The sequence below is a fragment of the Lycorma delicatula genome, chromosome 12, assembly GCF_047948215.1.
Source record: "Lycorma delicatula isolate Av1 chromosome 12, ASM4794821v1, whole genome shotgun sequence".
Lineage (NCBI taxonomy): Eukaryota > Metazoa > Arthropoda > Insecta > Hemiptera > Fulgoridae > Lycorma > Lycorma delicatula.
Window position 1 is genome coordinate 24586699 of NC_134466.1, and position 24734 is coordinate 24611432.

The window sequence follows — 24734 nt, forward strand, 5'->3', positions numbered from 1 at the left end:
AATTCAAACAAATATTAATAAATAAAAACAGTAAAAATTGTTTCATGTGCCGCAACAAGAATGATTTTCTTATACTTAAATGTGCTTTGGGTGCAATGAATGTCGGATATTTTATCATAAGCCATGTTCTGAAAGACTTTCTCTAAATAATCATGGTGGCACGAAGCCATGTTATGTTAAAACTGATGTAACTGTGAAGCAAAATAAAACCAAAAGGCAAACTAGAAAAATGAATTAAACTACATGAAAGTTGCAAAAGATACTTTAGCAAGTTTGGACCGAAACTTGAAGGTCTTATGGAATTTTATTTGTTTGAAATTGAACAAAAAAATTGACACACTGATGTCAGTGATAGAGTTAGTGCTGTTGAACAGTGTGTAGGTGTTATTGAAGAAAGCTTTGTAACAAACAATGAATCTACAATAAATGAAGCTGTGGACAGATTGAATCATGAAAAAAATATTATGTTCACGTTGAGGATTCCAAGGATGCTGTAAAAAAAAGATCTAATTAAAAGTGTTAATATCTTCAAAAATTTCAACCTTGATCTTCCTTTTAATATGGATGACAAGAGTTTTGAGTAGGTAAAAGTTTTATTCACAGCAAAACTCTTTCTTTAAAAGTATTATATAAATCAGCTGAGGATGCAAACAGGATTTTTCACTATAAGAAGAGTTCAGCTCAAGGTAACCTTATAACAAGAGGTGACTTGACGAAAATTAAATGATTTAATATATTGTTTAAGGAACTTAAAGAGAGAAAAGAAAATGATGAGGATAGTCTCTTCATTGCATACGATAATTGCAATCCTTACATTGCATCTAAGAAGAAGGATAAACCATAAATAGTGGACAATAATGATGTTTTGGTAAAACAAAAATTTTATCAGAACAAAAGGAGCATCAGAGGTAATACTGAGGATTTAAACTAAGAATGAAAACTTTCATCAACTGCTATATTATTGTGTTGATTGAAACATTATTATTTAAAGACATAGACAGAGCTGGATTTGGTTTATATGGATATAATGTCATTAGTAATAAGTCGCTGTTTACTAGCCAGAAGTAAAGTGGTTGAGGTGAATTAATCAAAATTAGAAATAACTTGCAATTTACTAATATTTCTCTTATGGCTGAAACGAGTTTGAATGTGTAATTTTAAAGGTAAATATTAGTTCCACTTTCATTATTATCGCTGTTGTTTGAATTTCTCCTAGTACTTCTCTGACTATTATAGTGATCTTCACAAATTGTATTACTATGTCGCTAACCAATTGTGTAAATAATTCTGGAATATTTAATATTTTATTATAGAGTGAGTTTAATGTTCCTGGTTATCAATGGTTGTCAACTGAGACTTATTTATAGGCTAATGATCGTCACTTTAATGTTGTTATTCACAGTGCTGCCTTTTGTCTCTTTAATTTTTGCAAAAATATCATTTTTTCAATTAAACAAGTTTGTTAACTCTAAGTTAGTAATTTACTTCATTTAATACTTGGTAATTACTGATGAAATATTTGAATGTGATCCTTTTCATGATTCATTAGACATACTTTTTTGTGGTTGTTTGTTCTCCTGCTCTCCTGGGCTGGCTCAACAATCAAGTATTATTCAGCCCAAGACTCTTGTGACTCTAATCAGCCTCCCCACCTACCGGCAATACGTCCGGCACGGCAGGTCGGCTCACCGGTTTCAGATCTTTTCCTCATTTTCATCTCTATTGTCAGCCATTCCTCTTTACCTCTCAGAATATACTTTGTTGTAGTTTTTATCTCTTGTATGTTATATCTGGCTTTTATATCCTCCCAACATGCACATTCAAAAAAGTGTAGCAGGAAGTGTCCTCTTGACTGCAGTACACACAATTTGGGAACTCCTGTGTAAACCTGTGTAAATATACACCAAATTCTCCATGACCGGATAAGAATTGTAACAGGTAGTATCCCATGTAACTGTGTTTCCTCCCCAGCCACGGTTCTATCTCAGGAATAAGCTTCTTTGTCCACACCCAAGTTGTAGCAGCGTTCAACTTCTCTTGCCATTTTTGTAGCAAGAGATTAGTGGCATCTTTCCTGTTTATGCCCTCATAGATCTGTTTCATTTGGGTGACCCATAACTGGATCGGCGGTACCCTGGCCAGGGGTTCTGCTGCATCTGCAGTTACCGTTTGGTATGCAGCCATGATACTTAAATTTACAAAAGCTTTCTTTTAGCTGCTCTGGGTCCCCACTTGGCGTACATCACTCTACTCAGAGCATTGGCGATCCACTCCGCTTATTGCATACTTCATTGAGGTGTCGGTTGTATAGCCTATTTTGATCGAACCATATTCCAAGATATTTCACAAAGGGCGTTGTATCTAGTCTAACACCATCGACCGTAACTCGAATTCTTTTAATCTTACGTCAGCCTGTCACAACTACAAGTTGTGTTTTTTGTGGAATGAGTCGTAGTCCCCTTGTTGCCAATCACACGCTTATCTGTCTTATGGGGCTACTCGCCTTTTACTCTACTTCATTTTTTGTGAACCCATCAACGAGCATCACCAAATCGTCGGCATATGCAATGAGTGTCACTTTCTCCGGGAACCCCAACCTCAAGACCTCATCAAAAACCGGGTTCCACAAGAAGGGGCTTAGCACAGATCCTTGGGGACTTCCCCCATACATCCGGAAATGTATTTCTCCTCCTTCTACGGGTGTCAGCAGCTCTCTACCCTGTAGATATTGAGGCTGTTAGGCATAAATTTATACCCCTCCTCATTTCTTCCAAGACATGTCTCCATGGAATGTTATTGAAAGCATTGACATTAAACCTTTTGTTAATTGCTATAAACTTACTTAAGTAGATATCATATCATATCTGTGTTGATCTTAAAAAAAATATTATCTTTAAAGATGTTGATATTTGTCATAATGATTTTGATACATTTGTTAATGTAGTTCACGACGCCTTTAATTCTTTGATAGAAAAACATGTTCCAAAAATATCAATTAGTGAGGGTAAATTTCCAAAATGGTTTTCAGCTGAACTAATAAAAGCAACTATAAATAAAAAAAAGATATGTTTTAATAAATCTTCTTATAATTTATTAAAAAAGAACATTCGCTATGTAAATTTTTAAGTAAATGTGATATGGTAAATTATACTATCAAAGTTGAAAAATTGTTAGACTACTTCTAAGAATTTTGACAAATATGTGAATTTTATAAATAATAATAGATCTTATCCTGCAAGTATGCATTATTACAACATTGAGGCTAATAAAATGGGCCAAGTCATTATTAATTTATTTGCTGATAAGTTTGGTAGTGTATATTCAAATGATTTCTCTTAAACTAATATTCCTTGTGAATATAATGATGGTTTTAGTAATATTGTGCTTACTGATGACGAAATAAAAAAGGCTATAAATGAATTGGATGAAACACTGAGTCCTGGCTCTGATAATATTCATTCACTCTTGATTTAAAAATGTTCATAATTGTTTATATCATTTCTTATGAAGTCGTTCAATCACTCATTAAAAACTGGTAAGTTTCCCACTGTTTGGAAAACTTGTTTTATATTGCTGTTACATAAAAATTATGAAATATCAGACATTAAAAATTATCAGACTACTAGTAAGTGTAATGTTATAGCTAAACTATTGTACAAATTAGTCTGTAGTAAGGTCAGTTAGTATATTAAGAGATTTATTATTACAAATTGGCGCAGTTTTTTAGAGGGTTAATACATTCAGAAAAATTTAAGCAATGGAATTATTTTGTTAGTTCTTTAAGAAATGTCTCAATTGTGTCCTTTACTCTGACTGTCAATATGCGTTTGATGTTGTAGATATCGATCTACCTATTAGAAAATTATCGTAAATTATTAAAGTTTTATTCATTTTTTATGAATAGAATTCATCAATTCATTAAATAATTAATTTTATATATGAGGTCAGTAAATAAAGTAATTAGACTGGTTCAGTAAAACTTTTTATTTACAATCCAATTATACCTGAACTCTCACATCACCTTTGAAATAATTCTGTTGGGAAGCCACGCAATGCTTCAAATGGTTTTCCCACTCTTCAGAGCAGTGTTGAAACTCAGAAACCGGAATATCCTTCATATGGTCAGTTACATTTTTTTAATGTTTTCTACTGTTCCAAAAGGGTGTCCTTTGAGGTGTTTTTTTTAAATTCAGGATCAGGAAAAAGTCGCAAGGACTCAAGTTACATAAATAAGGTGGTTGAGGAACTACAGGAATGTTTTTCTTTGCCAAAAACTTATTAATTAAGAGTGTAGTGTGACAAGATGCATTGTCATGATGCAGCATCCAGTTGTCTGTGATGTCTGGTCTCATGTGTGCAACTCTTTCAAGAATTTCTCAGTAAACATATTGATTTACAGTCTGCCTTGTTGGTAAAAACTGCTTACGGACAATGCCATCACTGTCGAAGAAACAAATTAACACGGTTTTGATTTTTGATTGGCTCATTTTTGCTTTTTTTTGGGAGTTTGAAGTGTGCCACTCCTTGCTCTGGCATTTTGTTTCTGGGTTGTACTCAAATATCCAAGATTCATCACCAGTAATAACATTTTTCAAGAAAATCAGAATCACTTTCAATTCACACCTGAAGATTGCAACACACTTCCACCCTGTTGTTTTTCTGTTCAGCAGGAGGTTTTTTAGGACCAACTTTGCACAAATGTTTTCATGTCCATTTTGTTTGTCAAAATTTGATGGACTGTGGTATGCTTGAAATTCAATTATTCTGCAATCATTCTTACAGTTAATCACAAGTTGTACTGTATAAAGTCTCATTTTTTTTGATTTGCTCAACATTGTTGACACTTTTTGACAAAAAAACGGTCATCCAGGGTGTGGATTGTCCACAAATTCCCAGGCATCTGAAAATGCTTTAAACCACCTAAAAACTTGGGCTCATGACAGAGCGTCATCTCCATATGTCCTTTTCAATTTTGAAAAAGTTTCAGTAGCATTCTCACCAAGTCTAACAAAAAATTGATTGCAGAACGTTGCTCATAATTAGTATCGCTAAAATGCACAACAAAAACTAGTTTGATGAAAATTGATGAAAAGTTTGTTTACGTCTCACATGGCAGTAGACTAAAAACATTAACACCTAATATAAATCAGCTATTCATATAACCATATGTTTACTAGTAACTTTACAGTGTTGCCACTTTGGCTGCCAAAAAAAACTAGTTTCATTATTTACAGACCTCATATAACCAATTCATGTAACAGCAGGAGGTCAATAAGATACCCATTTGGGTCCTTCATTCGATTTAGTTTTTATAATCGATGTCAATTTAATTATTCAATTTGCAAAAATCTTGCTATTTGCAGATGATTTTAAATGCTGTACAAAAATGATGCTAATCTAATGAGGTTTGCTGTAACCAGGAACATTAAAATCACCTGATAATAAAATATTAGTATTAGCTGAAAAGGCTATAATAGAAATCGAGATAATTAGTAGGACCTGATTTCATTCCACCTTATGTTATAAAAGGTTGTAGCAATAAATTCGCAAATCAATTGACTCTCTTCCGTAATCTTGCTATTAAAACATATACATTTCCAAAATCATGAAAGGTAATAAAAGTTTCTCCAATTTTCAAAAAGCTTGGTTCAAGAAATAATGTATAGCTATACTTTCTGCTCCATGTAAGGTTTACAAATATATTTTATACCACAGACTACATAAAAATAACTTGTTTTTGTTAAACAACATAGATTTATGCAACAATGGTTAACTGCTTCAAACTTAATCAACTTCATTCAATACTTATCAAAGACCTCGGGAAAATCCATGTAAGTAGCATTCACCTGATCTATCCAAATTCTTTGATAAAGCTACTTACATGGATTTTCCCGAGGTCTTTGATAAAATAGATCATGCTGTATTGCTAAAAAAAATACAAGCCACTGAAATTTGCAATAATTTTCTGTTTTTACTTAGATCTTATCTAAGAAACAGACAACAATATGTTAATGTCAAAAAATTTAATTTTTTTTTTCCTCCAGGAATCAGTGTCAGGTATAACTACAGAGGATGATATGTATGAGTGTAAGTGAAGTCTAGCCTTGTGCAATCTCAGGTTGACCATTTCTGAGATGTGTGGTTAATTGAAACAAAAGCACCAAAGAACATTGGTATCCATGATCTAGTATTCAAATCCATATAAAAGTAATTGTTATTACTAGGACTTGAATGTTGGAATTCTCGACTTTGAAATCAGCTGATTTGCGAAGATGCGTTTACCAACTACACCATCCTAGTGAGTTAAAAAAATAATTTAATTCTAGGTAATTTTATATTCACTCAGGGTTACCTCAAGATCTAATTTAGGTCCATTACTTTTCATAATTGTTATAAATGATATTTGTACCTGTATAGAAAGTTATGAAGCTCAAGTCAATGAATTCCTATGATAATGTGATTCATCTTCAAATTGATATTAATAAGGTTGATGACTGGTGAAAAACAAAGCTGCAGGAAGTTAGGGACTTGGAAATTATATTTTAATCAGACTTTACATTTGAACCACAAGTTAATCAGTGGTTAGCAAAGCATATAAAAATTTGGGATTTATTATAAGAAATGCTAATGCTTTTAAGTAAATCTGACTATTTACAATTTATATTATTAATTTGTTAGGCCTCATTTAGAAGGAAATTCTGTCATTTGGAATACTAAAAATAAAAAAATAAAAAATTGAAAGGGTGCAGATAAAAATGTTGAAATATTTGTATTTTATAAAACATAAAGGATATCCCTTCATGATTTATTGAGTGTCTATTGGAGGAATTTCAATTGCCTTCTTTATCACATAGGAGAAATTTTGCAGGTTTAATATATATTTGTATAGAATCATTAATGGATTCGCAGATAACTCCTGGCTATTAAGTAAAATAAATTTAAATGACCCAGCTATTAAAATGAGCTATAGGTAAAAATATTCAATACGCCTAGATCTCATAATTATGAGCTATATATCTCACAATATATGAATTCACCATTATTATTTATGATGAAAAACTTTATTGAAATTTGTACAAGAATGAAGATTTTTTATTGTAATATCAATGAATATTTAAACATGATCTCTATATATTATCAAAGATTAAACCAACATGTTGTACTGAGCTGAATTCTAGTGTATTATTTAACTGTTTATATATATATATATATATATATATATATATATATACTTTTTCTTATGGGTTACTTTTAATTTTTATCTTGTAATATTATTGTTTGAAGGAAAATTTCTGTTATTACTGATTTATAATACAAGATTTAATTCTAGTTGGTTTGTTATAAACTAGACATAAGATTATATTATTTTAATTATATATGTATATGTGTACTATAAACAAATTTGTTCTGTCATGTACCAATGAATAAATAAATAATTTGTTTGAAAAACATCATCGCACTTAAATTGTAAGATATTTTGTGTACAAATTAGGTGAACCATTAAATTACTCTAATCATGATTACATTTAACATTTTGAACTCGTTGAGAAACATCTTATGATAGAATGGAATTAATGTTTGTTTTTAGAATCCTTAGTAATTATTTTGACTGCTCTAATCTATTTCAATTATTTAGTTAGTAATATTCCTAGTCCGTTACGTTAGACAATATTATTATTATTATATAGATAGAAATTCTTTGGAGATCACAAATATCTTGATTATTCTAGTCCGTTACGTTAGACAATATTATTTTTATATAGATGTAAATTCTTTGGACATCACAAATATCTTGATTATTTATACTTTGTAATCATCAAACTGAATGGTTTGACGTTTATAATAGTAGGGAATATTCAATTTCTAATTTATCTACTTGGCATTTATAGACCTAGAAAAGGCATTCGATAACATAGACTGGAATAAAATGTTCAGCATTTAAAAAAAAAGAGTTCAAATACAGAGATAGAAGAACAATTTACAGGAACCAAACAGCAACAGTAATAGTTGAAGAACATAAGAAAGAAGCCATAATAAGAAAGGGAGTCCGACAAGGATGTTCCCTATCCCCGTTACTTTTTAATCTTTACATGGAACTAGCAGTTAATAATGTTAAAGAACAATTTAGATTCGGAGTAACAGTCCAAGGTGAAAAGTTAAAGATGCTACGATTTGCTGATGATGTAGTAATTCTAGCCGAGAGTAAAAAGGATTTAGAAGAAATTAATGGCATGGATGAAGTCCTATGCAAGAACTACCGCATGAAAATAAACAAGAACAAAATGAAAGTAATGAAATGTAGTAGAAATAAAGATGAACCACTGAATGTGAAAATAGGAATAGAAAAGATTATGGAGGTAGAAGAATTTTGTTATTTGGGAAGTAGAATTACTAAAGATGGACAAAGCGGGAGCTATATAAAATGCAGAATAGCACAGGCGAAATGAGCCTTCAGTCAGAAATATAATTTGTTTACATCAAAAATTAATTTAAACGTTAGGAAAAATTTTTGAAAGTATATGTTTGGAGTGTCGCTTATTTATGGAAGTGAAATTTGGACGATCGGAGTATCTGAGAAGAAAAGATTAGAAGCTTTTGAAATGCGGTGCTATAGGAGAATGTTAAAAATCAGAAGGGTGAATAAAGTGACGAAGAGGTGTTGTGACAAATAAATGAAGAAAGAAGCATTTGAAAAAATATAGCTAAAAGAAGAGACAGACCTATAGGCCACATATTAATGCATCCTGGAATAGTCGCTTTAATATTGGAGGGACAGGTAGAAGGAAAACATTTTGTAGGCAGGCAAAGTTTGGAATATGTAAAACAAATTGTTAGGGATGTAGGATGTAGGGGGTATACCGAAATGAAACGACTAGCACTAGATAGGGAATCTTGGAGAACTGCATCAAACCAGTCAAATGACTGAAGACAAAAAAAAAATTTATCTAGAAATATGTTATTATATGAATAATAGTTACTTCGATTATTGTAGCAAAATCTTTCTTATGTTACTTATATTTATATACTTGTATCCATTGGAAATTTCCTGTAATCTGAAATAAAATATTTGAATATGCGCTTTCATTGTAGCTCATTTCAACTTTCACATAATACACAATCTCTTTGGAAGAGCAGCAGCCATTTCCATTCTTAAAATAAAACAAAAAAAAAAGATAATAATTAACAGAATGATATTTCTTAGTTGATACTATTGTTAATACAAATTAAAAATTAAAAAAAAATCATGTAAATAATTCTATTAATTTTTATTATAAAAATTATACTTTTATTGTAAAGTAAAACCTCAACCACGATTACTATTCTTTGCACTTAATTATAAAAAGGTAGTCATCACTAGGATTTTCCTTTAAAAATATATGTTTTTTATTACCTTAAAACAAGCAAATATCTATCAATCTTGTAAACAAACAAATGATTGTTTTTTACATTAACTACCAACACAACTTTTTTTTCTGTAATTTTATTGAAACTTTTATTGGGAAATTTATCTTTCATCTAACTCTATGACAGAAATCACTCTCTTTCTTGGATCTCTTACAAAAAATCAGAATGAGTTGTCAAGATAGAAAAAACAGTCGGATCATTATTTGGCCCTCATAGGTGTGAATCAAGTAGACCGAATTTAAAAAAATCAAAAATTCTAAGTTATCCTTTTCTTCATATTTTATTAATATGCAACCTCTCATAAAAAGAATAATCACTTTTCTTAAAAAATAACAGTTTACATCTCTTTTAAACCAAGTAATACAGAACTGCTTTCTTGTAACTTTTTTTTTTTTTTTATTTAACCTCCGGATCCACCGTTAGGCATTCTTCAGAGGATGAAGCTGAATGATTTCTTGTAACTTAACCCAATATAAGTGTTGAATTAGTTTGCATTACAGAGAGATTGTATCAACTAAATATTGTTGTGATCAAGTAAAGTGAAGTTTTTGAAGTTTTTTCTGATATGCAATTTTAGAAATGCATCTTTTTTTATTAAACAGCAATGAACATTGTGAAAACAAAGAGGGCACATTGTCAGTTAATGGCAAGAATGTGAAGAAACGTAAAAACCAAAAATATGATTATAATTATCTGGACTTTATGTTGACAGAAGCCAATGACAAGGAGAGGCCAAAGAGTGTATAATTCTAAAGAGTGTTCTGCATATGAAAATTTTGGCACAAGAGTGCATGTTACCTAGTAAGTTGAAATGCTATTTAGAAACCGTTGATCCCAGAAGAGTTAGTAAATCTCATGACGACCAGCAGGAAGCTAAAATTAGTTAAATCAATAAAAAATTAGTTTTTTATGCAGACACCAGTATCACAATGCGTTACTAGCATCTTACAAAGTAGCATATAGAATCACAAAATGCAAGTAACTCCATACATCGCAGAACTCATTTTACTGTGTGCTACTTAAGATATGTTAAACATTGAATCTACTTTCAAAATTATCTTGGTCCAACAAAAACTTCAGCTGCAGAATACAGTTCTAGTGAAGGACCTCAATGATCAATTAACTGTAAAATTAAAAGGAAAGGAATATGGCTTGCAGATGGTTGAGACCACAGATAGTAGAAATTATGCTTATTTGATCTTGTGTATGGTTTTTAGAAAAGTTTTTTTAGAAAAAAAGTTTTTTTTAGTTTTTTTTAGAAAAGTTTTTAGAAAAGAAACATTGTACAAGACCTTCTGTTCTGTAAAAGTATCACTGTTAGTAAAGGTTCAAGAAGATCTTTGATACTGTTTTATTTGGAAACAATTTAGAGTGGATAAAGTGCACTAGTGTCCGTATGTATTGATGGTGCTTATTGTAGTATGTCCATTGTTATAGAGAATTACTACAGGCTTTTATTCAAAGCAAAGTCTCTGAAGTGCTATGTACCCACTGCATTATCCACAGAGAAGCACTTGCATCAAAATATTTGAGTCCTACACTGAACCAGGGTTTAGAATATAAAATGAATGTAAACTTTATAAAACCTTGGCATTAGAAGGCAAGATTTTAAAAAAAATTGAGGATATGGGATTTAAACAGATGTCTTAGTCTTGCTGCAGCACTTCACGATGACTTTCTTATGGTAATATATTGTCTTGTAATTTTCAGCTGCATTTAATGTTCTGAATCTGTCCCCTGCAGGGAAGCAACTTTTAAAGTTGATTGAACCAATTGATCTACTTCTAGATTTTATAAAAAAATCTAAATCTGTGGAAAAGAAAAATAAATGAAGATGGAGGCAAAGAAATGTTTCTGTTGTATTAATTTTTGACCTGCAATGGAGTTGATTTCTCTCGAAGTATGAAATCCATTTTTGAAGAACTGATAGTAACTGCTTTGAGAAATATTTTCTAAATGATAATATTGGTATCATCCTTCACCGAAAAAGTTTCCTTTTATAAACAGTTTAAGCAAATAATTTTTTTATAAACTTTATTATTGTAATGTTAATCTCACTATCATATACACTTATTAAATTCTGTGTTAATTTTCATTTGTGGTAAATATATTTTTTAACAGAATCAGAATTATTACTTATGACATACAACTTATTATTTTGTTAATATTAAAATAGTAAAGAGTAAATAAATAGTATATTTCTAATAATTTTAAGTAACGTAGAGTCTTAATATCCTTTGTTTACTGATGTGATAATACTTCAATTCTAGCTTTACATTGTGTCAAAAGACATTATAATTTGAAATTTCCTTGTTAAGTCTGCTTAAATTTCTACCTCTTTTGTCTCATAAGTATTTCAATTCCCGAAGTATTTTCGTGATCTACCGAGTGTTTTACTATGCTGATACTACCACTTTCACTAATACGTATTCTATGTTGTAATGTTAAGGGTCACTCAATAACACAGATCAACAAAAAAAATAAATAAATAAATAAAAATAATTTCAAACTGAGATAAAATTAGGTGGATTACAGTGTATTTTTTATGCTGAATCTTAAAATGAAATCGCTCTGAAATTTTTTGTAATAACCCTTAAAAATATTGAGAAATTTCTTAAATAATATAATACAAAAATAATGATTACAATTAAAATTCCTAACTTTATTTTGCAGACAGTTACGATTATCTTAATTTCTTTTTTCCTATTTTCCTTTTGTGTTCAGTGAAATCTCTTTTTATCATCCAGCAGTAGTCATTCATCATAGATTCATCCCATCTGCCTCGGCAACATTGTTCCATCTGCAATATATATCTTGGTTAAATCTTTCTCCTTGTTCGTCGCTGATGTCACCAAAGTTTAAAGGGAAAAAGTCCAAATAGAATGTAAAAAATGAATTTTCAATGACATTCTGCAGCCTAAATTTGTGTCGTTCTCTAAGAGTTCATTTATAAGCTGATCATGATTTCCAGCTTTTTTGTTTCCAAGAAAGCCAGTAAATGACATATTTCAATGACTTCCATGTTGCTAGTTCTTTAGGATTTGCTGTCAAATATATTTTCACGAATTAATTTTCTTACTTGTGGCCCAATGAATATTCCCTCTTTTAATTTGGTTTCACTTAATCATGAAAAAACCTCAGCTGAATACATAAACCCATCTCTGTCTTTATCTAATGCTTTTACAAAATTCTTCAAGACTAGTTTTATGGGTAGAGGTGGTAAAATAATACGATCTGCTTCAACAAGGGAAATATTAACAAAGAATATTAACATTTTTGTTTCCTGGAGTAAACTGATTTCTTTTTGGCCAGTCTTTAACTGCATAGTGTTTATCTGTAACCCAACTATCCTGTAAAAACAAGAAACACATATTTTGTAAAGCCACTGGAGACTGGAGAAGAAGCACTTTCAGGTCAGCAATGATTCGCTATGAGTTGTTATCATACTTAATAGCTTTTAAAATTTTTGACATACTTTCAGTTTCTTTCATTCCACCAGCATTTGCTACCGATGTAGAAGAAAACTTTTGAGTTATGTAGCAACACTGCCTTTAAGCTTCTTTTTGATGAGTCTATAAATCAATGCCAATCATGAATAACATATTCAATGTCCAGCTCAGACATTAGCCCCCTAACATCATGGCAGGAACAAATTACACCATCTCTTCTAAAGTATTTCAGTAACTTTTCATTTCGATTTCTATATACTGAAATTTTAGATCCTTGTTTAAGAAATTACATTCTTTAAGTCATGACCCTAGGAGTTCTGCCTGTTGTTTTGACAAATACAAGTCACGAATTAGGTTGCTCATTTCTGCTTGTGTGATGAGGTGAGGTTCATTATTTGATTCTTGTGGAATATAATTAATATCAATTGAAGTTGAGGATTCTTTGGTTGAGCCTTCTGGAGGAAATTTCTTTCCAAGAAGTTGTAGCGATCAGAATCAGTGAATCATCACCATGAAGTACTGGTTTCATAGCTGAATGAACATTTGATAATGGTTCATTTGATAACTAACATTTCATAATGGTTAGTAGGTTTTCACCAGATCATAGGTGCACAAAAAGGTAAATGCTCTTTTTTCCTTTTAACAACTGGGTTAGTTTAACGTAGCATTTGAGGCATGCTACATGTGGAGCCCAAGATTTATATTGGTGTCCCAAGGGACAGTCAAAATAAAGTTTGTAAGCAGTTTTCAGCAGATTTGATATGGATTTTCATTGACTTTTTGAAGTGAATTTGCAAACATAACAAAAAATATTTGGAGAATTTTTACAATCTTGATTTTTATTCATTGTAAAATTAAAAATGTTTTAATGAATGATAGTAATCTGGGATATTATAGAGAAATACTTAATTATATAAAAATAATTAAATTTTAATTTATAAATACTTAATTACTTAAAATACTTCATAAAATTGTTTCACCATGTAGCACAATAAAACACAGCGTGAAACACAACTTAACAAATCTTGATGTTCAATAAAATAATACCAAAATTTGTTCTGTCATAAAAAATTTTCACTAAATTTAGGCAACACTTATGAAACAATCTTTATAATATAATTATGATAAAACCACTACCACAACTAAAGAACACAGCAAGTCATACCAAGAACTGAAGTCACACTAAAGAAAATTTCATCACATTAAATTATTCGTTACTTGACTCACTGACATGTCTACACGTGTCTGACTTGATATGAAATGACATAATTCGACTATCAAATATTCTTCAGAATACATATTCAGATACAGCATATAAAATACTATATAGAACACCTACTCCCTTTTCAGTTCCAAACTTTATGTTGATCACTGTAATTAATGAGATAAATGGCAACAGCCAAAACTATTTAATACAATTAACTGAAACTTTCTGATGTACAAAAGTTGGAATCCCAGATATAGAAAATATCAGATTTCAAAAAAGAATTTCTAATACTATAACCTTTATTATTTGTTTCAAAATATAAGCACAACTTGAAACGTTTGTGCATTGTAATAAAACTTTTATCTTCTGAAGTAAAACCAATTCAAATTCACTTGATGTTAAAAACAGTATGGTAAAAAGTATATTAACTGTGCAATTATTTATATAAGTGGATCTAAGTTTAAATCTGGCAGATTAAGTATCAACGATTTTCATCATAGCAGAAGATCAACAGAAATTTTGATTGACACTTTGCAAAATCACATTAATGATCTTATTTGCGAGGGCAGAGTTTAAAAATTTGGGAAATTTAGAGTGAGTATCGGCACTGGAAGTAGACAGTTATTAATGATTTACCCAAATTGGCATTTTTATGAAACTTAAACAATGGTTTTAATGGAAGGTAATAAGTTTTTAGATAACAATTTGTTGTAAGACTGGAATTCATCATGTTAAGCCGGAATCTAAACACCACAGTTGGAATAGAAATATCCCAAGAAAAAACTCAAAACTTTCATGTTAACCAGTTAGATGTTAAAAGACAACATACAATCAACAATGATTACTACTGTGGCATGTTAGAAAATAAAATTAACCCCACAATAAGGAAGAAATGTCTTGGTTCTATCTAAAGGCATAATTCTTCTCCATGGTAACATCCGCCTCCATACCGTTCAGTCACAGGAAGCTATTCAAAAGTCAGGTTGGGAGGTTACTACATCCACCTTAAATTCTCAATCTCATAGAATCAGATCTTTTCCTTAGTCTTCTCAACCAAGTTTAGTAATAATAACCATGTCAAAATGTTTTACAAGAATGGCTCAGACACCAAGGTAAATAATTCTTTATTGTGAAATGAAAAAGTTAACATAAAGATGGGAAAAGTGCTTAAATGTAGCCAGAAATAATATTTAAAAATAGTTTCATTTTCACTGAACAAATATTTTTTTCTACTCATTAGTCTCTAATGATTAATTCAATTAGTCTCCAATTAATGAATGATCCTCTTATATGTTATCTATAGGGGAAAAAATAGAATTTTTCTGCTAGTTTTATTATAGCATTTAATTACCAAAATTGTTTTGTTAGGTTAATTTTCCTTTGTAATAATGTTCTCACATTAGAACAAAGAGCATCAGTTTATTAATTAATGTTGATTCATTTCATGTTATTTTAAACAAAAAAATTTTGATATTCCAATTCTTGGAACATCAAAATGCCTTAAATTTTGTTATCTGCTTGCCATTCTCTATATTTTAATTCCTTTACTTTAAAAAGAAATAAGCTATGTATAATAGTTAACTTATTGTTACCATATTAATGTAAACATTGTTGTGCCTTACATTTAAAAAAATGAATTTCCTTCCAAATCACACTCATCTTCATTTTCATTTTTTTTTCCATTTAAAGTTTCACACAAATTTTTATAGACCTCATTGGAGTGACACGGACAATTTCCACACTAAAATAAAATTAAAAAAAAAAAAACTTTTGTAAGATAAAATGAGTCATTAATTACTGATTGAAATAAAGTCGTTAAACATTCACATTTCAAACATTGTACCTTTTTTGTGTACATTTAGTGGTTAATGTTGAAACAAAAACCATATAGCTGGTTTCAGATAAATTGGTAAATTATCTTAAGTTGAGTTGAACTGTCCCATTGTATGGGACAGTTCAAGGTTCAGAAAATTATAAATATTCTCCTAATCTGAGAGCCCTATACTGTTGGAGTAGAGTAATCTGGTTTACTGATGAAAATGTTCATTGATAAAGGCTAGGTCCAAGAACCTAGCCTTTATCCATGGTGGTGGTGGCCTATTCAAACAAGCCTGATACTTTCTGGATGTTTGATGAACTCCTTTCTGTCATGGGTATCAGGGGATACATTCAAAGATGTATGGTTTCTGGTACTTCTAGTTAACACACAACCATTTACAACATCAAGGATGAATAGATTCTGATCGCTCAGTAAACTGAAAGTTACCTTTCTGGGGATTTCTGTTTTCACTTACTAATGGTACCAGTCTCAAATAATAATTTTTAGAAGCCAGAAACCTTTACAGTATCAATGATTGTGACTGACTTTCTCTTTAGAATGAAATTTGAACTAATGTTATTCTGATAACAGATAGCATTCTGAGTAACACCAGTAATTAAAATGTAACGAGTGTTTCAGAAAGGACGCAACTCCTTTGTTTGACGACATGAATTTATTGCAAAAATATTAATGTTAATAAAATATTTACACAACAATATTCAGATTATCTTTAATAACTATACAATAGATGTTCAAAATTATTTCCTGTGATCCCGATGCATGTTCGTACACGTTTCATAACATATGCAGCCACTGTTCGTAATGTTGAAATCTCACTTTCTATCTTAGACTTCAATTCGTCAAATGTATGAGGATTATTTTTAAAAACTACACTTTATAAATATCCCCGAAGGAAAAACTCTGCCGGTGTAAGTTCTATGGTTCTTGGAGGCCACAACCCTTTTGATATCAAACTATGATCAAAAAATTCCTGTAACATATTCAGCGTTTCATTAGTAGTAGGACACGTTGCGTTATCCTGCTGGAACCCACATTCTCGTTCGTATAAATCTAAAGTAGCAGTAAAATGTTCGATAAAGTTACGATAAACCACACCGTCTACAGATTTGTAAAAAATTAAAAGCCCTTTTACACGGCGGCGGGAAATCGCACACCAAACACCAATTTTACGAGCGTGTAATAGTCGTTCGTGAAACGCGTGAAGATTTTCAGCGCTCCACATTCAGCAGTTACTGTAGCCATTCCAGTGAAGATGCCTCGTCGTTGAAATAAACACGATCCAAATATTCAATACCGTTGTCTTCAACAACAGAACGAAACTGACGACAATACTGTAAACGTTTTCCGCTGTCTAATTCTTTCAGTTCTTGAACGAAACCGATGCGATAAGCAGGACTGTGATTTTTTTAGTAGCCCTGAAAGCTGTAGATAGTAAAAGTTCGGTCTGTGAAGATAACTTTCTAAGCGATTTTCTGGGTGAGCGAGTCAAACGTTCTTTCACATCCTTAAGAACTTCTACTGTTAAGAATGATGAGTCGACCTGTGCTTTCCGATCATGTACACTTCCTGTGTCACAAAATTAATTAATCAAACGCGATATTGTTGACGTATTAGAAACTGAAGAAAAGGAAAATTTTATCCGAAACTCGTCTTTGACTCGTTCATAAGATTTGTACGCGCAATAAGTCTCAATAATAAACACACGTTCGTCCTTGGAAAACGACCTTTTGTTTCTTTGTTTTTGCTGTTTAGCCTCCGGTAACTACCGTTTAGATAATTCTTCAGAGAACGAATGAGGATGATATGTATGATTGTAAATGAAGTGTAGTCTTGTACATTCTCAGTTCGACCATTCCTGAGATGTGTGGTTGTTAATTGAAACCCAACCACCAAAGAACACCGGTATCCACGATCTAGTATTCAAATCCGTGTAAAAATAACTGGCTTTACTAGGACTTGAACGCTGTAACTCTCCACTTTCAAATCAGCTGATTTGGGAAGACGCATTAACCACTAGACCAACCTGGTGGGTTTTGGAAAACGACCTAGTTAATACAGTAGAGACGAATTTATACTGGTATAGCACTAATGCATAAGAAGGATATTTCAACTGTTACACATTGCTAACCTTGAGTACAACGTTGCCAACAGACACGTAGGAAGAAATAAAATTTATCCATACGTGACTTCTACCTTCGTAATCTTAGGGTTCAATCCGTTTTGAAACACCAGTTATAACCATAGGATTAATGATCATAGTGTAATAACCATGAAACAAACTTCATAAAACATAAAACCCTGCACACAGTGGAAAACTAGTCATATATAACTAGAGAAGACAGAAGAAGCAGAAGATGACAGAAGAGTATACCCTTAGCCAGTTGATGTGTGACTTCAGTATATTGGATAGAAAAGTTAGCGCTGTCGAGAGGTTATAGCAGAGCTGTTATATCTGCAATGTTTATACTAAAATAGACAATCTTCTGATTTACCAGTGAATGAAAAGGAATTACATTAATCTTACAGAGGATTTTTAAAAGAAAGGGCTAGGAGGGTTTCAGTTGTAGACAGCTAAGCCTATATACCAGCCTAAAATAAAATCAGATGTCTCCAATGTCTAACATGAAAAAAATTACTCATAAAAGCAAACCAAACGCTCTTGACCACAAGTGGGAAGTACCCACACAAAAAAAAAACAATTAGGAAATGTGGTTAGAAGAACTGTAACTTGAGAATTGCATTGTAAAAATCAGTAGAAGTAGAAAGTAAATGAGAACAAAGAAGGATGAAGTTAATAGATGGTAACTCTTGACCGGGATTAGTTGATGAAACTTCTCTTGGTAGGATAACAAGCAAAGGAACAATGCAATGATCATGAAATTTATGTGATTTGCTGACCTGCATTGTTTCATTCTAGGGAATTGTCAGACAATTGAATTCTCTATAAATCCAAAGACCTGAACTGCCTCCTCCTATCATTTGAAAATGCAGTTGATTTTATAAATTGAGATAAAAGTTTACTGGAAAAATAGTATGTAAATTCAGTGGTTAGAAACTGCCACAAATATATAAGGACAGAATAATAACTGAATACTTCCTCTTATTTGCATTAAGAATTTTTATTATTAAGCTTATTCATCACCGGGAAAATTGATTTTTAGCTCACCCCCTAATATTAGGAGGAGGAGGTAGTAAAATTGAATACAAGGAAATACCATTTCCCATTGTACATAATGGAAAATAATATTTAGAATATTACGAGTACTTATTTTTATTTATAAATATTATGAGCCTTACTTCTAAAAACTCAAATGGAGATTGGTATTCACTATCACAGACTTCACATTCATTGTCCACTGAATTATGGCCATTTCCATGCTTAAAAAAAGGAATAAAAAAACATATATTAGTCATGATAAAATTAACAATCTAAAGAAAATGTTAATTATTCACAAGCTTCTACTAATTATTATTCAATCATTACAAAAATATAATACTCTGCTAATTGAGTCTCAATTGGTCACTATTGAAATATAAAATAAGTAGCTTGTTAAATTAAAAGCTTGTTAAAAGTAGCTTGTTAATAAGTAGCCACCTGAATAGCCAATAGGTTCACTAAATGTCTTTGATTTATAAACTTGATTATCCTTTTTTTGCTTTTGGGAGAGTGAATTCTATATTATATAAAAAAAAGGTAAAAAATGTCCAGTGAGGGATCTGTTATTAATTAATTTTGGGAGCTAGAGAAACTGATTGAGTAATTAAGGCTGTAAATCACTGACTGAAATTTTATCAAAGATATTTTATAGATGAATGGAAGATTGTTCCTTCAGTTACCTTATTTACTAAAAAATGTATTCGTGGAAAGTAAGCAGTAAGTATGAGCTTACTAATTTATCACCAACGTCATCAGTATAGTGGACACAATTATTTTGGGAAGATAATTGGGCCTTTGCAGTTTATTAAAAAAATTTCCTTTTTTAGTTTTACATATAAGTAAAACTAAAAAAGTTTTTAGTTTTTTTAGTTTAACATATAAGTAGAATTATATTACACATTAATAGAATTACATTTGAGTATTAATTTGTATAATTTAGAATTGCATTTTTAATTCAGTTTACATTTCTACAATCTGGACATTCACCTTCCATTGAACAACAGTCATTTCAATTTTTAAAATGAATAAAGAAGAATATGGTTTCTGATACTTTTGGTTAACATAAACCATGAACAGTCTCCAAGATGAATAGATTCTGATTGCTTAGCAAAGTCAAAGTTACTTCTCTAGGGATTTCTACTCGCCGACTATAGAATCTAGTCTCAAATAATTCCTAAATTGAGACTTTTATCATAACAGTGATGGTACAGACTTTCTTTCAGAATGAAAGATGAACTGATATTATTCTGATAAATGATAACATTCTTAATAAGACCAGTAATTACAATATATAACTGTAGGATTAGTGATCATAGGCTATTACAATGAAACAAAACTTCATAAAATGTGGACCCCTCTGCACACAGTGGAAAATCAGTCATAACTAACTAGAGATGACACAGAAGAAGCAGTGTACACTATGCAGATTGATGCTTGACTTTAATATGTTGGATACAAACATTAGCACTGCCAAGAGGTGATTGTAGAGGTGTCATATCTACAATGTTTATACCAAAATAGACCACCTTCTGATTTACCCGTGAATGAAAAGCAATAACAAGAATGCTACTGAGCATGCCAAGAAGAAAGGGCTAGGAGGGTTCAGAGACTGCAGAGAGAACTCAGCTTTTATACTGACCTAAAATAAAATCAGATCTCTCCAATATCTAGGACAAAAATCAATTCTTGGATAACTCTGTTTTCCAACACCTCAGTAGGTATAACTCCCCTTTTATGAAGTATAAACAACTTATTTAACCCACAATGAGAAGTATACAAAAGAAAAGAAAACTGATTAGGACATATGGTTAAACTAGAATTTGACAACTGCTTTGTAAAGATCAGTAGAAGGAGAAAGGAAGTGGGAATAAAGAAGATTGAAATTAACAGATGGTAACACTAACATCAAAATTAAATTAGAGTTACTAGAGTTAATTCATCAAATTTTTCCTAGAAGGAAAGTAAGGTAAGGAAGAACAGAATGATAATGACATAATATGATTTTTTGCTCTGCATTATTTCATTCGGTGGAATTGTCAGATATGGTATTTTGACAATAAATCTTAAGATCTGACTCAACCTGTCGATTGAATGTTTAGTTGATTTTATAAATTGAGACAAAACATTACTGATAAATTCACTAATTAGATGATACAAAAAATATGTAAGGACAGACTAACAACTGAATACGTCCTCTGATTTGCATTAGGTATTTAATAAAAAAAAAAAAACTTTAATTTTTTTTATTAATTTTGTATTAGTGGTCACTGGGCACCCTAGTATTAGTGGGGAAGTGAATGTGATTGAATATTACAGGGAAATACCATTTCCCATTATACATTACAAAAAATGGTATTTAAGATATTATGAGTATTACTTTTTATTTATAAATGTTACGAGCCTTACATCTAAAAACTCAAATGGCGATTCACATTCATCATCATTTTCATATCCGTTTCTACAGACTGGACACACACTGGGCCCTTTCATTGAGCTACAGCCATTTCCGTTCTTAAAAAGAGAAATTAAAAACATGTATTAGTCATGATAAAATTAATTATCAGAAGAAAATGTTAAATAATCACAAGCTTATACTATTATACACTGCTAATTGATAATTGGTCACTGTTATCCTTACCCTAACTTACCCAAACAGTTAATAGATTAACTAAATGTCTTTGATTTATAACCTTTATTAATATCATTTTATATATTTTTTTTTTTTTTTTTTTTTTGAGATTGAATTCTAAATTATGTTAAAAAAGAGTAAACAATGTCCATTGAAAGGAAAACTGCATTCATCATTAATTAACTTTGTGAGCTAGAGAAATTGATTAAAAAATAACGCTGTAAACCACTGACTGACGTTTTATCAATGATATTTTATTGATGAATTGGAAGATTGTTTCTTCAGTTATCATATTTACTTTTTTTTTGTCTTCAGTCATTTGACTGGTTTGATGCAGCTCTTCAAGATTCCCTATCTAGTGCTAGTCGTTTCATTTCGGTATACCCCACTACATCCTACATCCCTAACAATTTGTTTTACATATTCCAAACGTTGCCTGTCTGCACAATTTTTTCCTTCTATCTGTCCCTCCAATATTAAAGCGACTATTCCAGGATGCCTTAATATATGGCCTATAAGCCTGTCTCTTCTTTTAACTATATTTTTCCAAATGCTTCTTTCTTCATCGATTTGTCGCAACACCTCTTCATTTGTCACTTTACCCACCTGTCTGATTTTTAACATTCTCCTGTAGAACTGCATTTCAAAACTGCAAATCTTTTCTTCTCATGTAGTCTGATTGTCCAAGTTTCACTTCCATATAAAGCTACGCTCCAAACATATACTTTCAAAAATGTTTTCCTGACGTTTAAATTCATTTTTCATGTAAACAAATTATATTTCTGACTGAAGGCTCATTTTGCCTGAGCTATTTGGCATTTTACTACCAGAAAATCTGCAATTTTTACCAGAAAATTAAAAAAAAAAACATATTTACTAAAAAAAATATTAATATAGCAGTAAACATAAGACTACTTCAAATTATCAAAATGTCATCAGTATAGTAGGCACATACTTATTTTTGAGGAAAATTTGATCTTTCCATTATATTAAAAAATTTTGTCTTGGAAAAAACTTGTTTTTAATCTTTAAAAGCTATTTTATACTAAAATATTACATTTTTTTAAATTTAATATAACTTTTCCATACAAAAAAGAAATCTGAAATGATAAAAAATTATAACCAGTTTAAGGTTCACATTAATAAATAAGTATTACTTTTTAATATTAATTTATATCATTTGGAATTGCATTTTTATACTAGTTTACATTTCTACACTCTGGTCACCTCCCAAAAAACAACAATCATTTCCATTCTTCAAATAAAATAAAATAAATTATTACGTAAGATTACGATTAATTGTTGATTGGCAAATATTCACGATTTAATAACTTTAAAAAAATAAAAAACTAATAGCATGTAAATCATGTAAAGTGAAATCAGCTGGATACACAAAACATCTATGGATTGTAATATAATTTTATTTTGTAATTTTTTATTTTTTTTCGTTTCTAAGAGCTTGTAAATTTCTCATAAAATAAAACTACATATTTTATTATCAAATGAAAACTGCATTTAGCATTATCTAAGTTAAGACTCAACAGAAAACACTAAATTACACTGTAATGCATTGGCACTATTATCCTTTTTAGAAACATTTCTATATAAAGATTTTAACATGATTAATACTTACACAGTTTTCTGAAAAATGTTAACGCTGAGGAAATTTTCCTTTTCTTAGTTTCATGGACTTTTTAACCCCTAAATTGAAAACAAAGTATAACAACTATTTTTCCAGATAGCTTATTAAAATAGTAAATATTAATGCTATCTATTGGAGAAGAAAATAGAATTCAACTACCAGCTACTAACTTAAACACCAAATATTTTTTTGTGAGATTAATTTTTATCTGTAATAGAACAAGTGACATCAATTTATTGAATCTTTTTTTGTTATTTTATACTTAATTATTGGAATGTCAATATCAGAATCCCTTAAAGTTTGTATCTGTTTGTCATTCTCTATATTTCTATTCAATCTTTGCATTAAAAAGAAATTAGTTATGTGAAATATTTAGCTTATTGTTACCATATTAATGAAAATATTGTTGTGCCTTACATTTGAACGTGGATTTTCCTCAAATTGACATTCATTTCCATTTTCATCTGCATTTTCATTTTCACACAGTTCATAATCCTCTCCTGGAATGCAACCGCATTCTTCATTCTAAAAATAATAATAAAAATGTTACATAAGATAAAATTAACCATTAATAAATGATTGAATTGCTGAATTATCTTTAGTTGAGTTTAACTGTCCCTGTGTATGAACCATTTTCAAGGTTCAGAAAATAATAGATGTTCTCCTAGCCATACACTGTTGGAGTAGAGTAATCTAGTTTAATGATGAAAATGTCATGCATGGTCATAAGAACTGATGGGTGATCTATTCGAACAAGCTGGATACTTTCTGAATGTCTGACGAGCTTCTTTCTGTCATAGGTATCTGGGGATACATTCAAAGAGACATACATGGTTTCTGTGATTGCTTAGCAAACCCAAAGCCAATTTTCTGGGGATTTCTATTTGCTGACTAGGGGGTCTAGTCTCAGATAATTCTTAGAAGTCTAGAAGCCTTTACAGTATCAATGATGGTGCCCAACTTTCTCTTCAAAATGAAAGATAAACTGATGTTATTCTGATAACAGATAACATTCTGGGTAAGACCAGTAATTGCAATATGTAACCCTAGGCTTAGTGATCATAAACTAATAACCATGAAACAAAACTTAATAAAAGGCGAAACCCCGCATACAGTGGAAAACCAGTCATAACTAACTAGAGGTGACAGTATATTAGATAGAAAGATAGTATATTAGATAGTATATTAGATATCAGTATATTAGATAGAAAATTTAGCGCTGCCAGGAGGTGATAGTACTGATGTTGTATGTGCAGTGTTTATACAAAAACAAACCATCTTCTGATTTACTAGTAAATAAAAAGAATTACAAGAATGTTATTGAAAATGACAAGATGAAAGGCTAGGAGAGCTCCTTGCAAAGTTATAGAGAGAGTTCAGCTTTTATTCAGGCCTAAAATAAACC

At 30.7% G+C, this 24734-nt stretch overlaps 2 protein-coding genes across 2 annotated transcripts in view; both read right to left on the reverse strand.

Moving 5' to 3' along the window:
- Nucleotides 1-2184, reverse strand: part of LOC142333370 (arylsulfatase B-like) — a 43472-nt gene extending 41288 nt beyond the window's left edge. Inside the window, exon 1 of the mRNA XM_075380390.1 lies at nt 1903-2184. Coding sequence (XP_075236505.1) covers nt 1903-2184 — 282 coding nt within the window. The remainder of the gene's footprint in view (nt 1-1902) is intronic.
- A 5155-nt stretch (nt 2185-7339) lies between these two features.
- The window catches only part of LOC142333371 (uncharacterized), a 109886-nt gene continuing 92491 nt past the window's right edge, over nt 7340-24734 (reverse strand). Inside the window, exons 9-13 of the mRNA XM_075380392.1 lie at nt 23747-23854; nt 21465-21569; nt 19199-19279; nt 15684-15802; nt 7340-9149 (exon numbers count right to left, since the gene is read on the reverse strand). Coding sequence (XP_075236507.1) covers nt 15686-15802; nt 19199-19279; nt 21465-21569; nt 23747-23854 — 411 coding nt within the window. The 3' untranslated portion in view covers nt 7340-9149; nt 15684-15685. The remainder of the gene's footprint in view (nt 9150-15683; nt 15803-19198; nt 19280-21464; nt 21570-23746; nt 23855-24734) is intronic.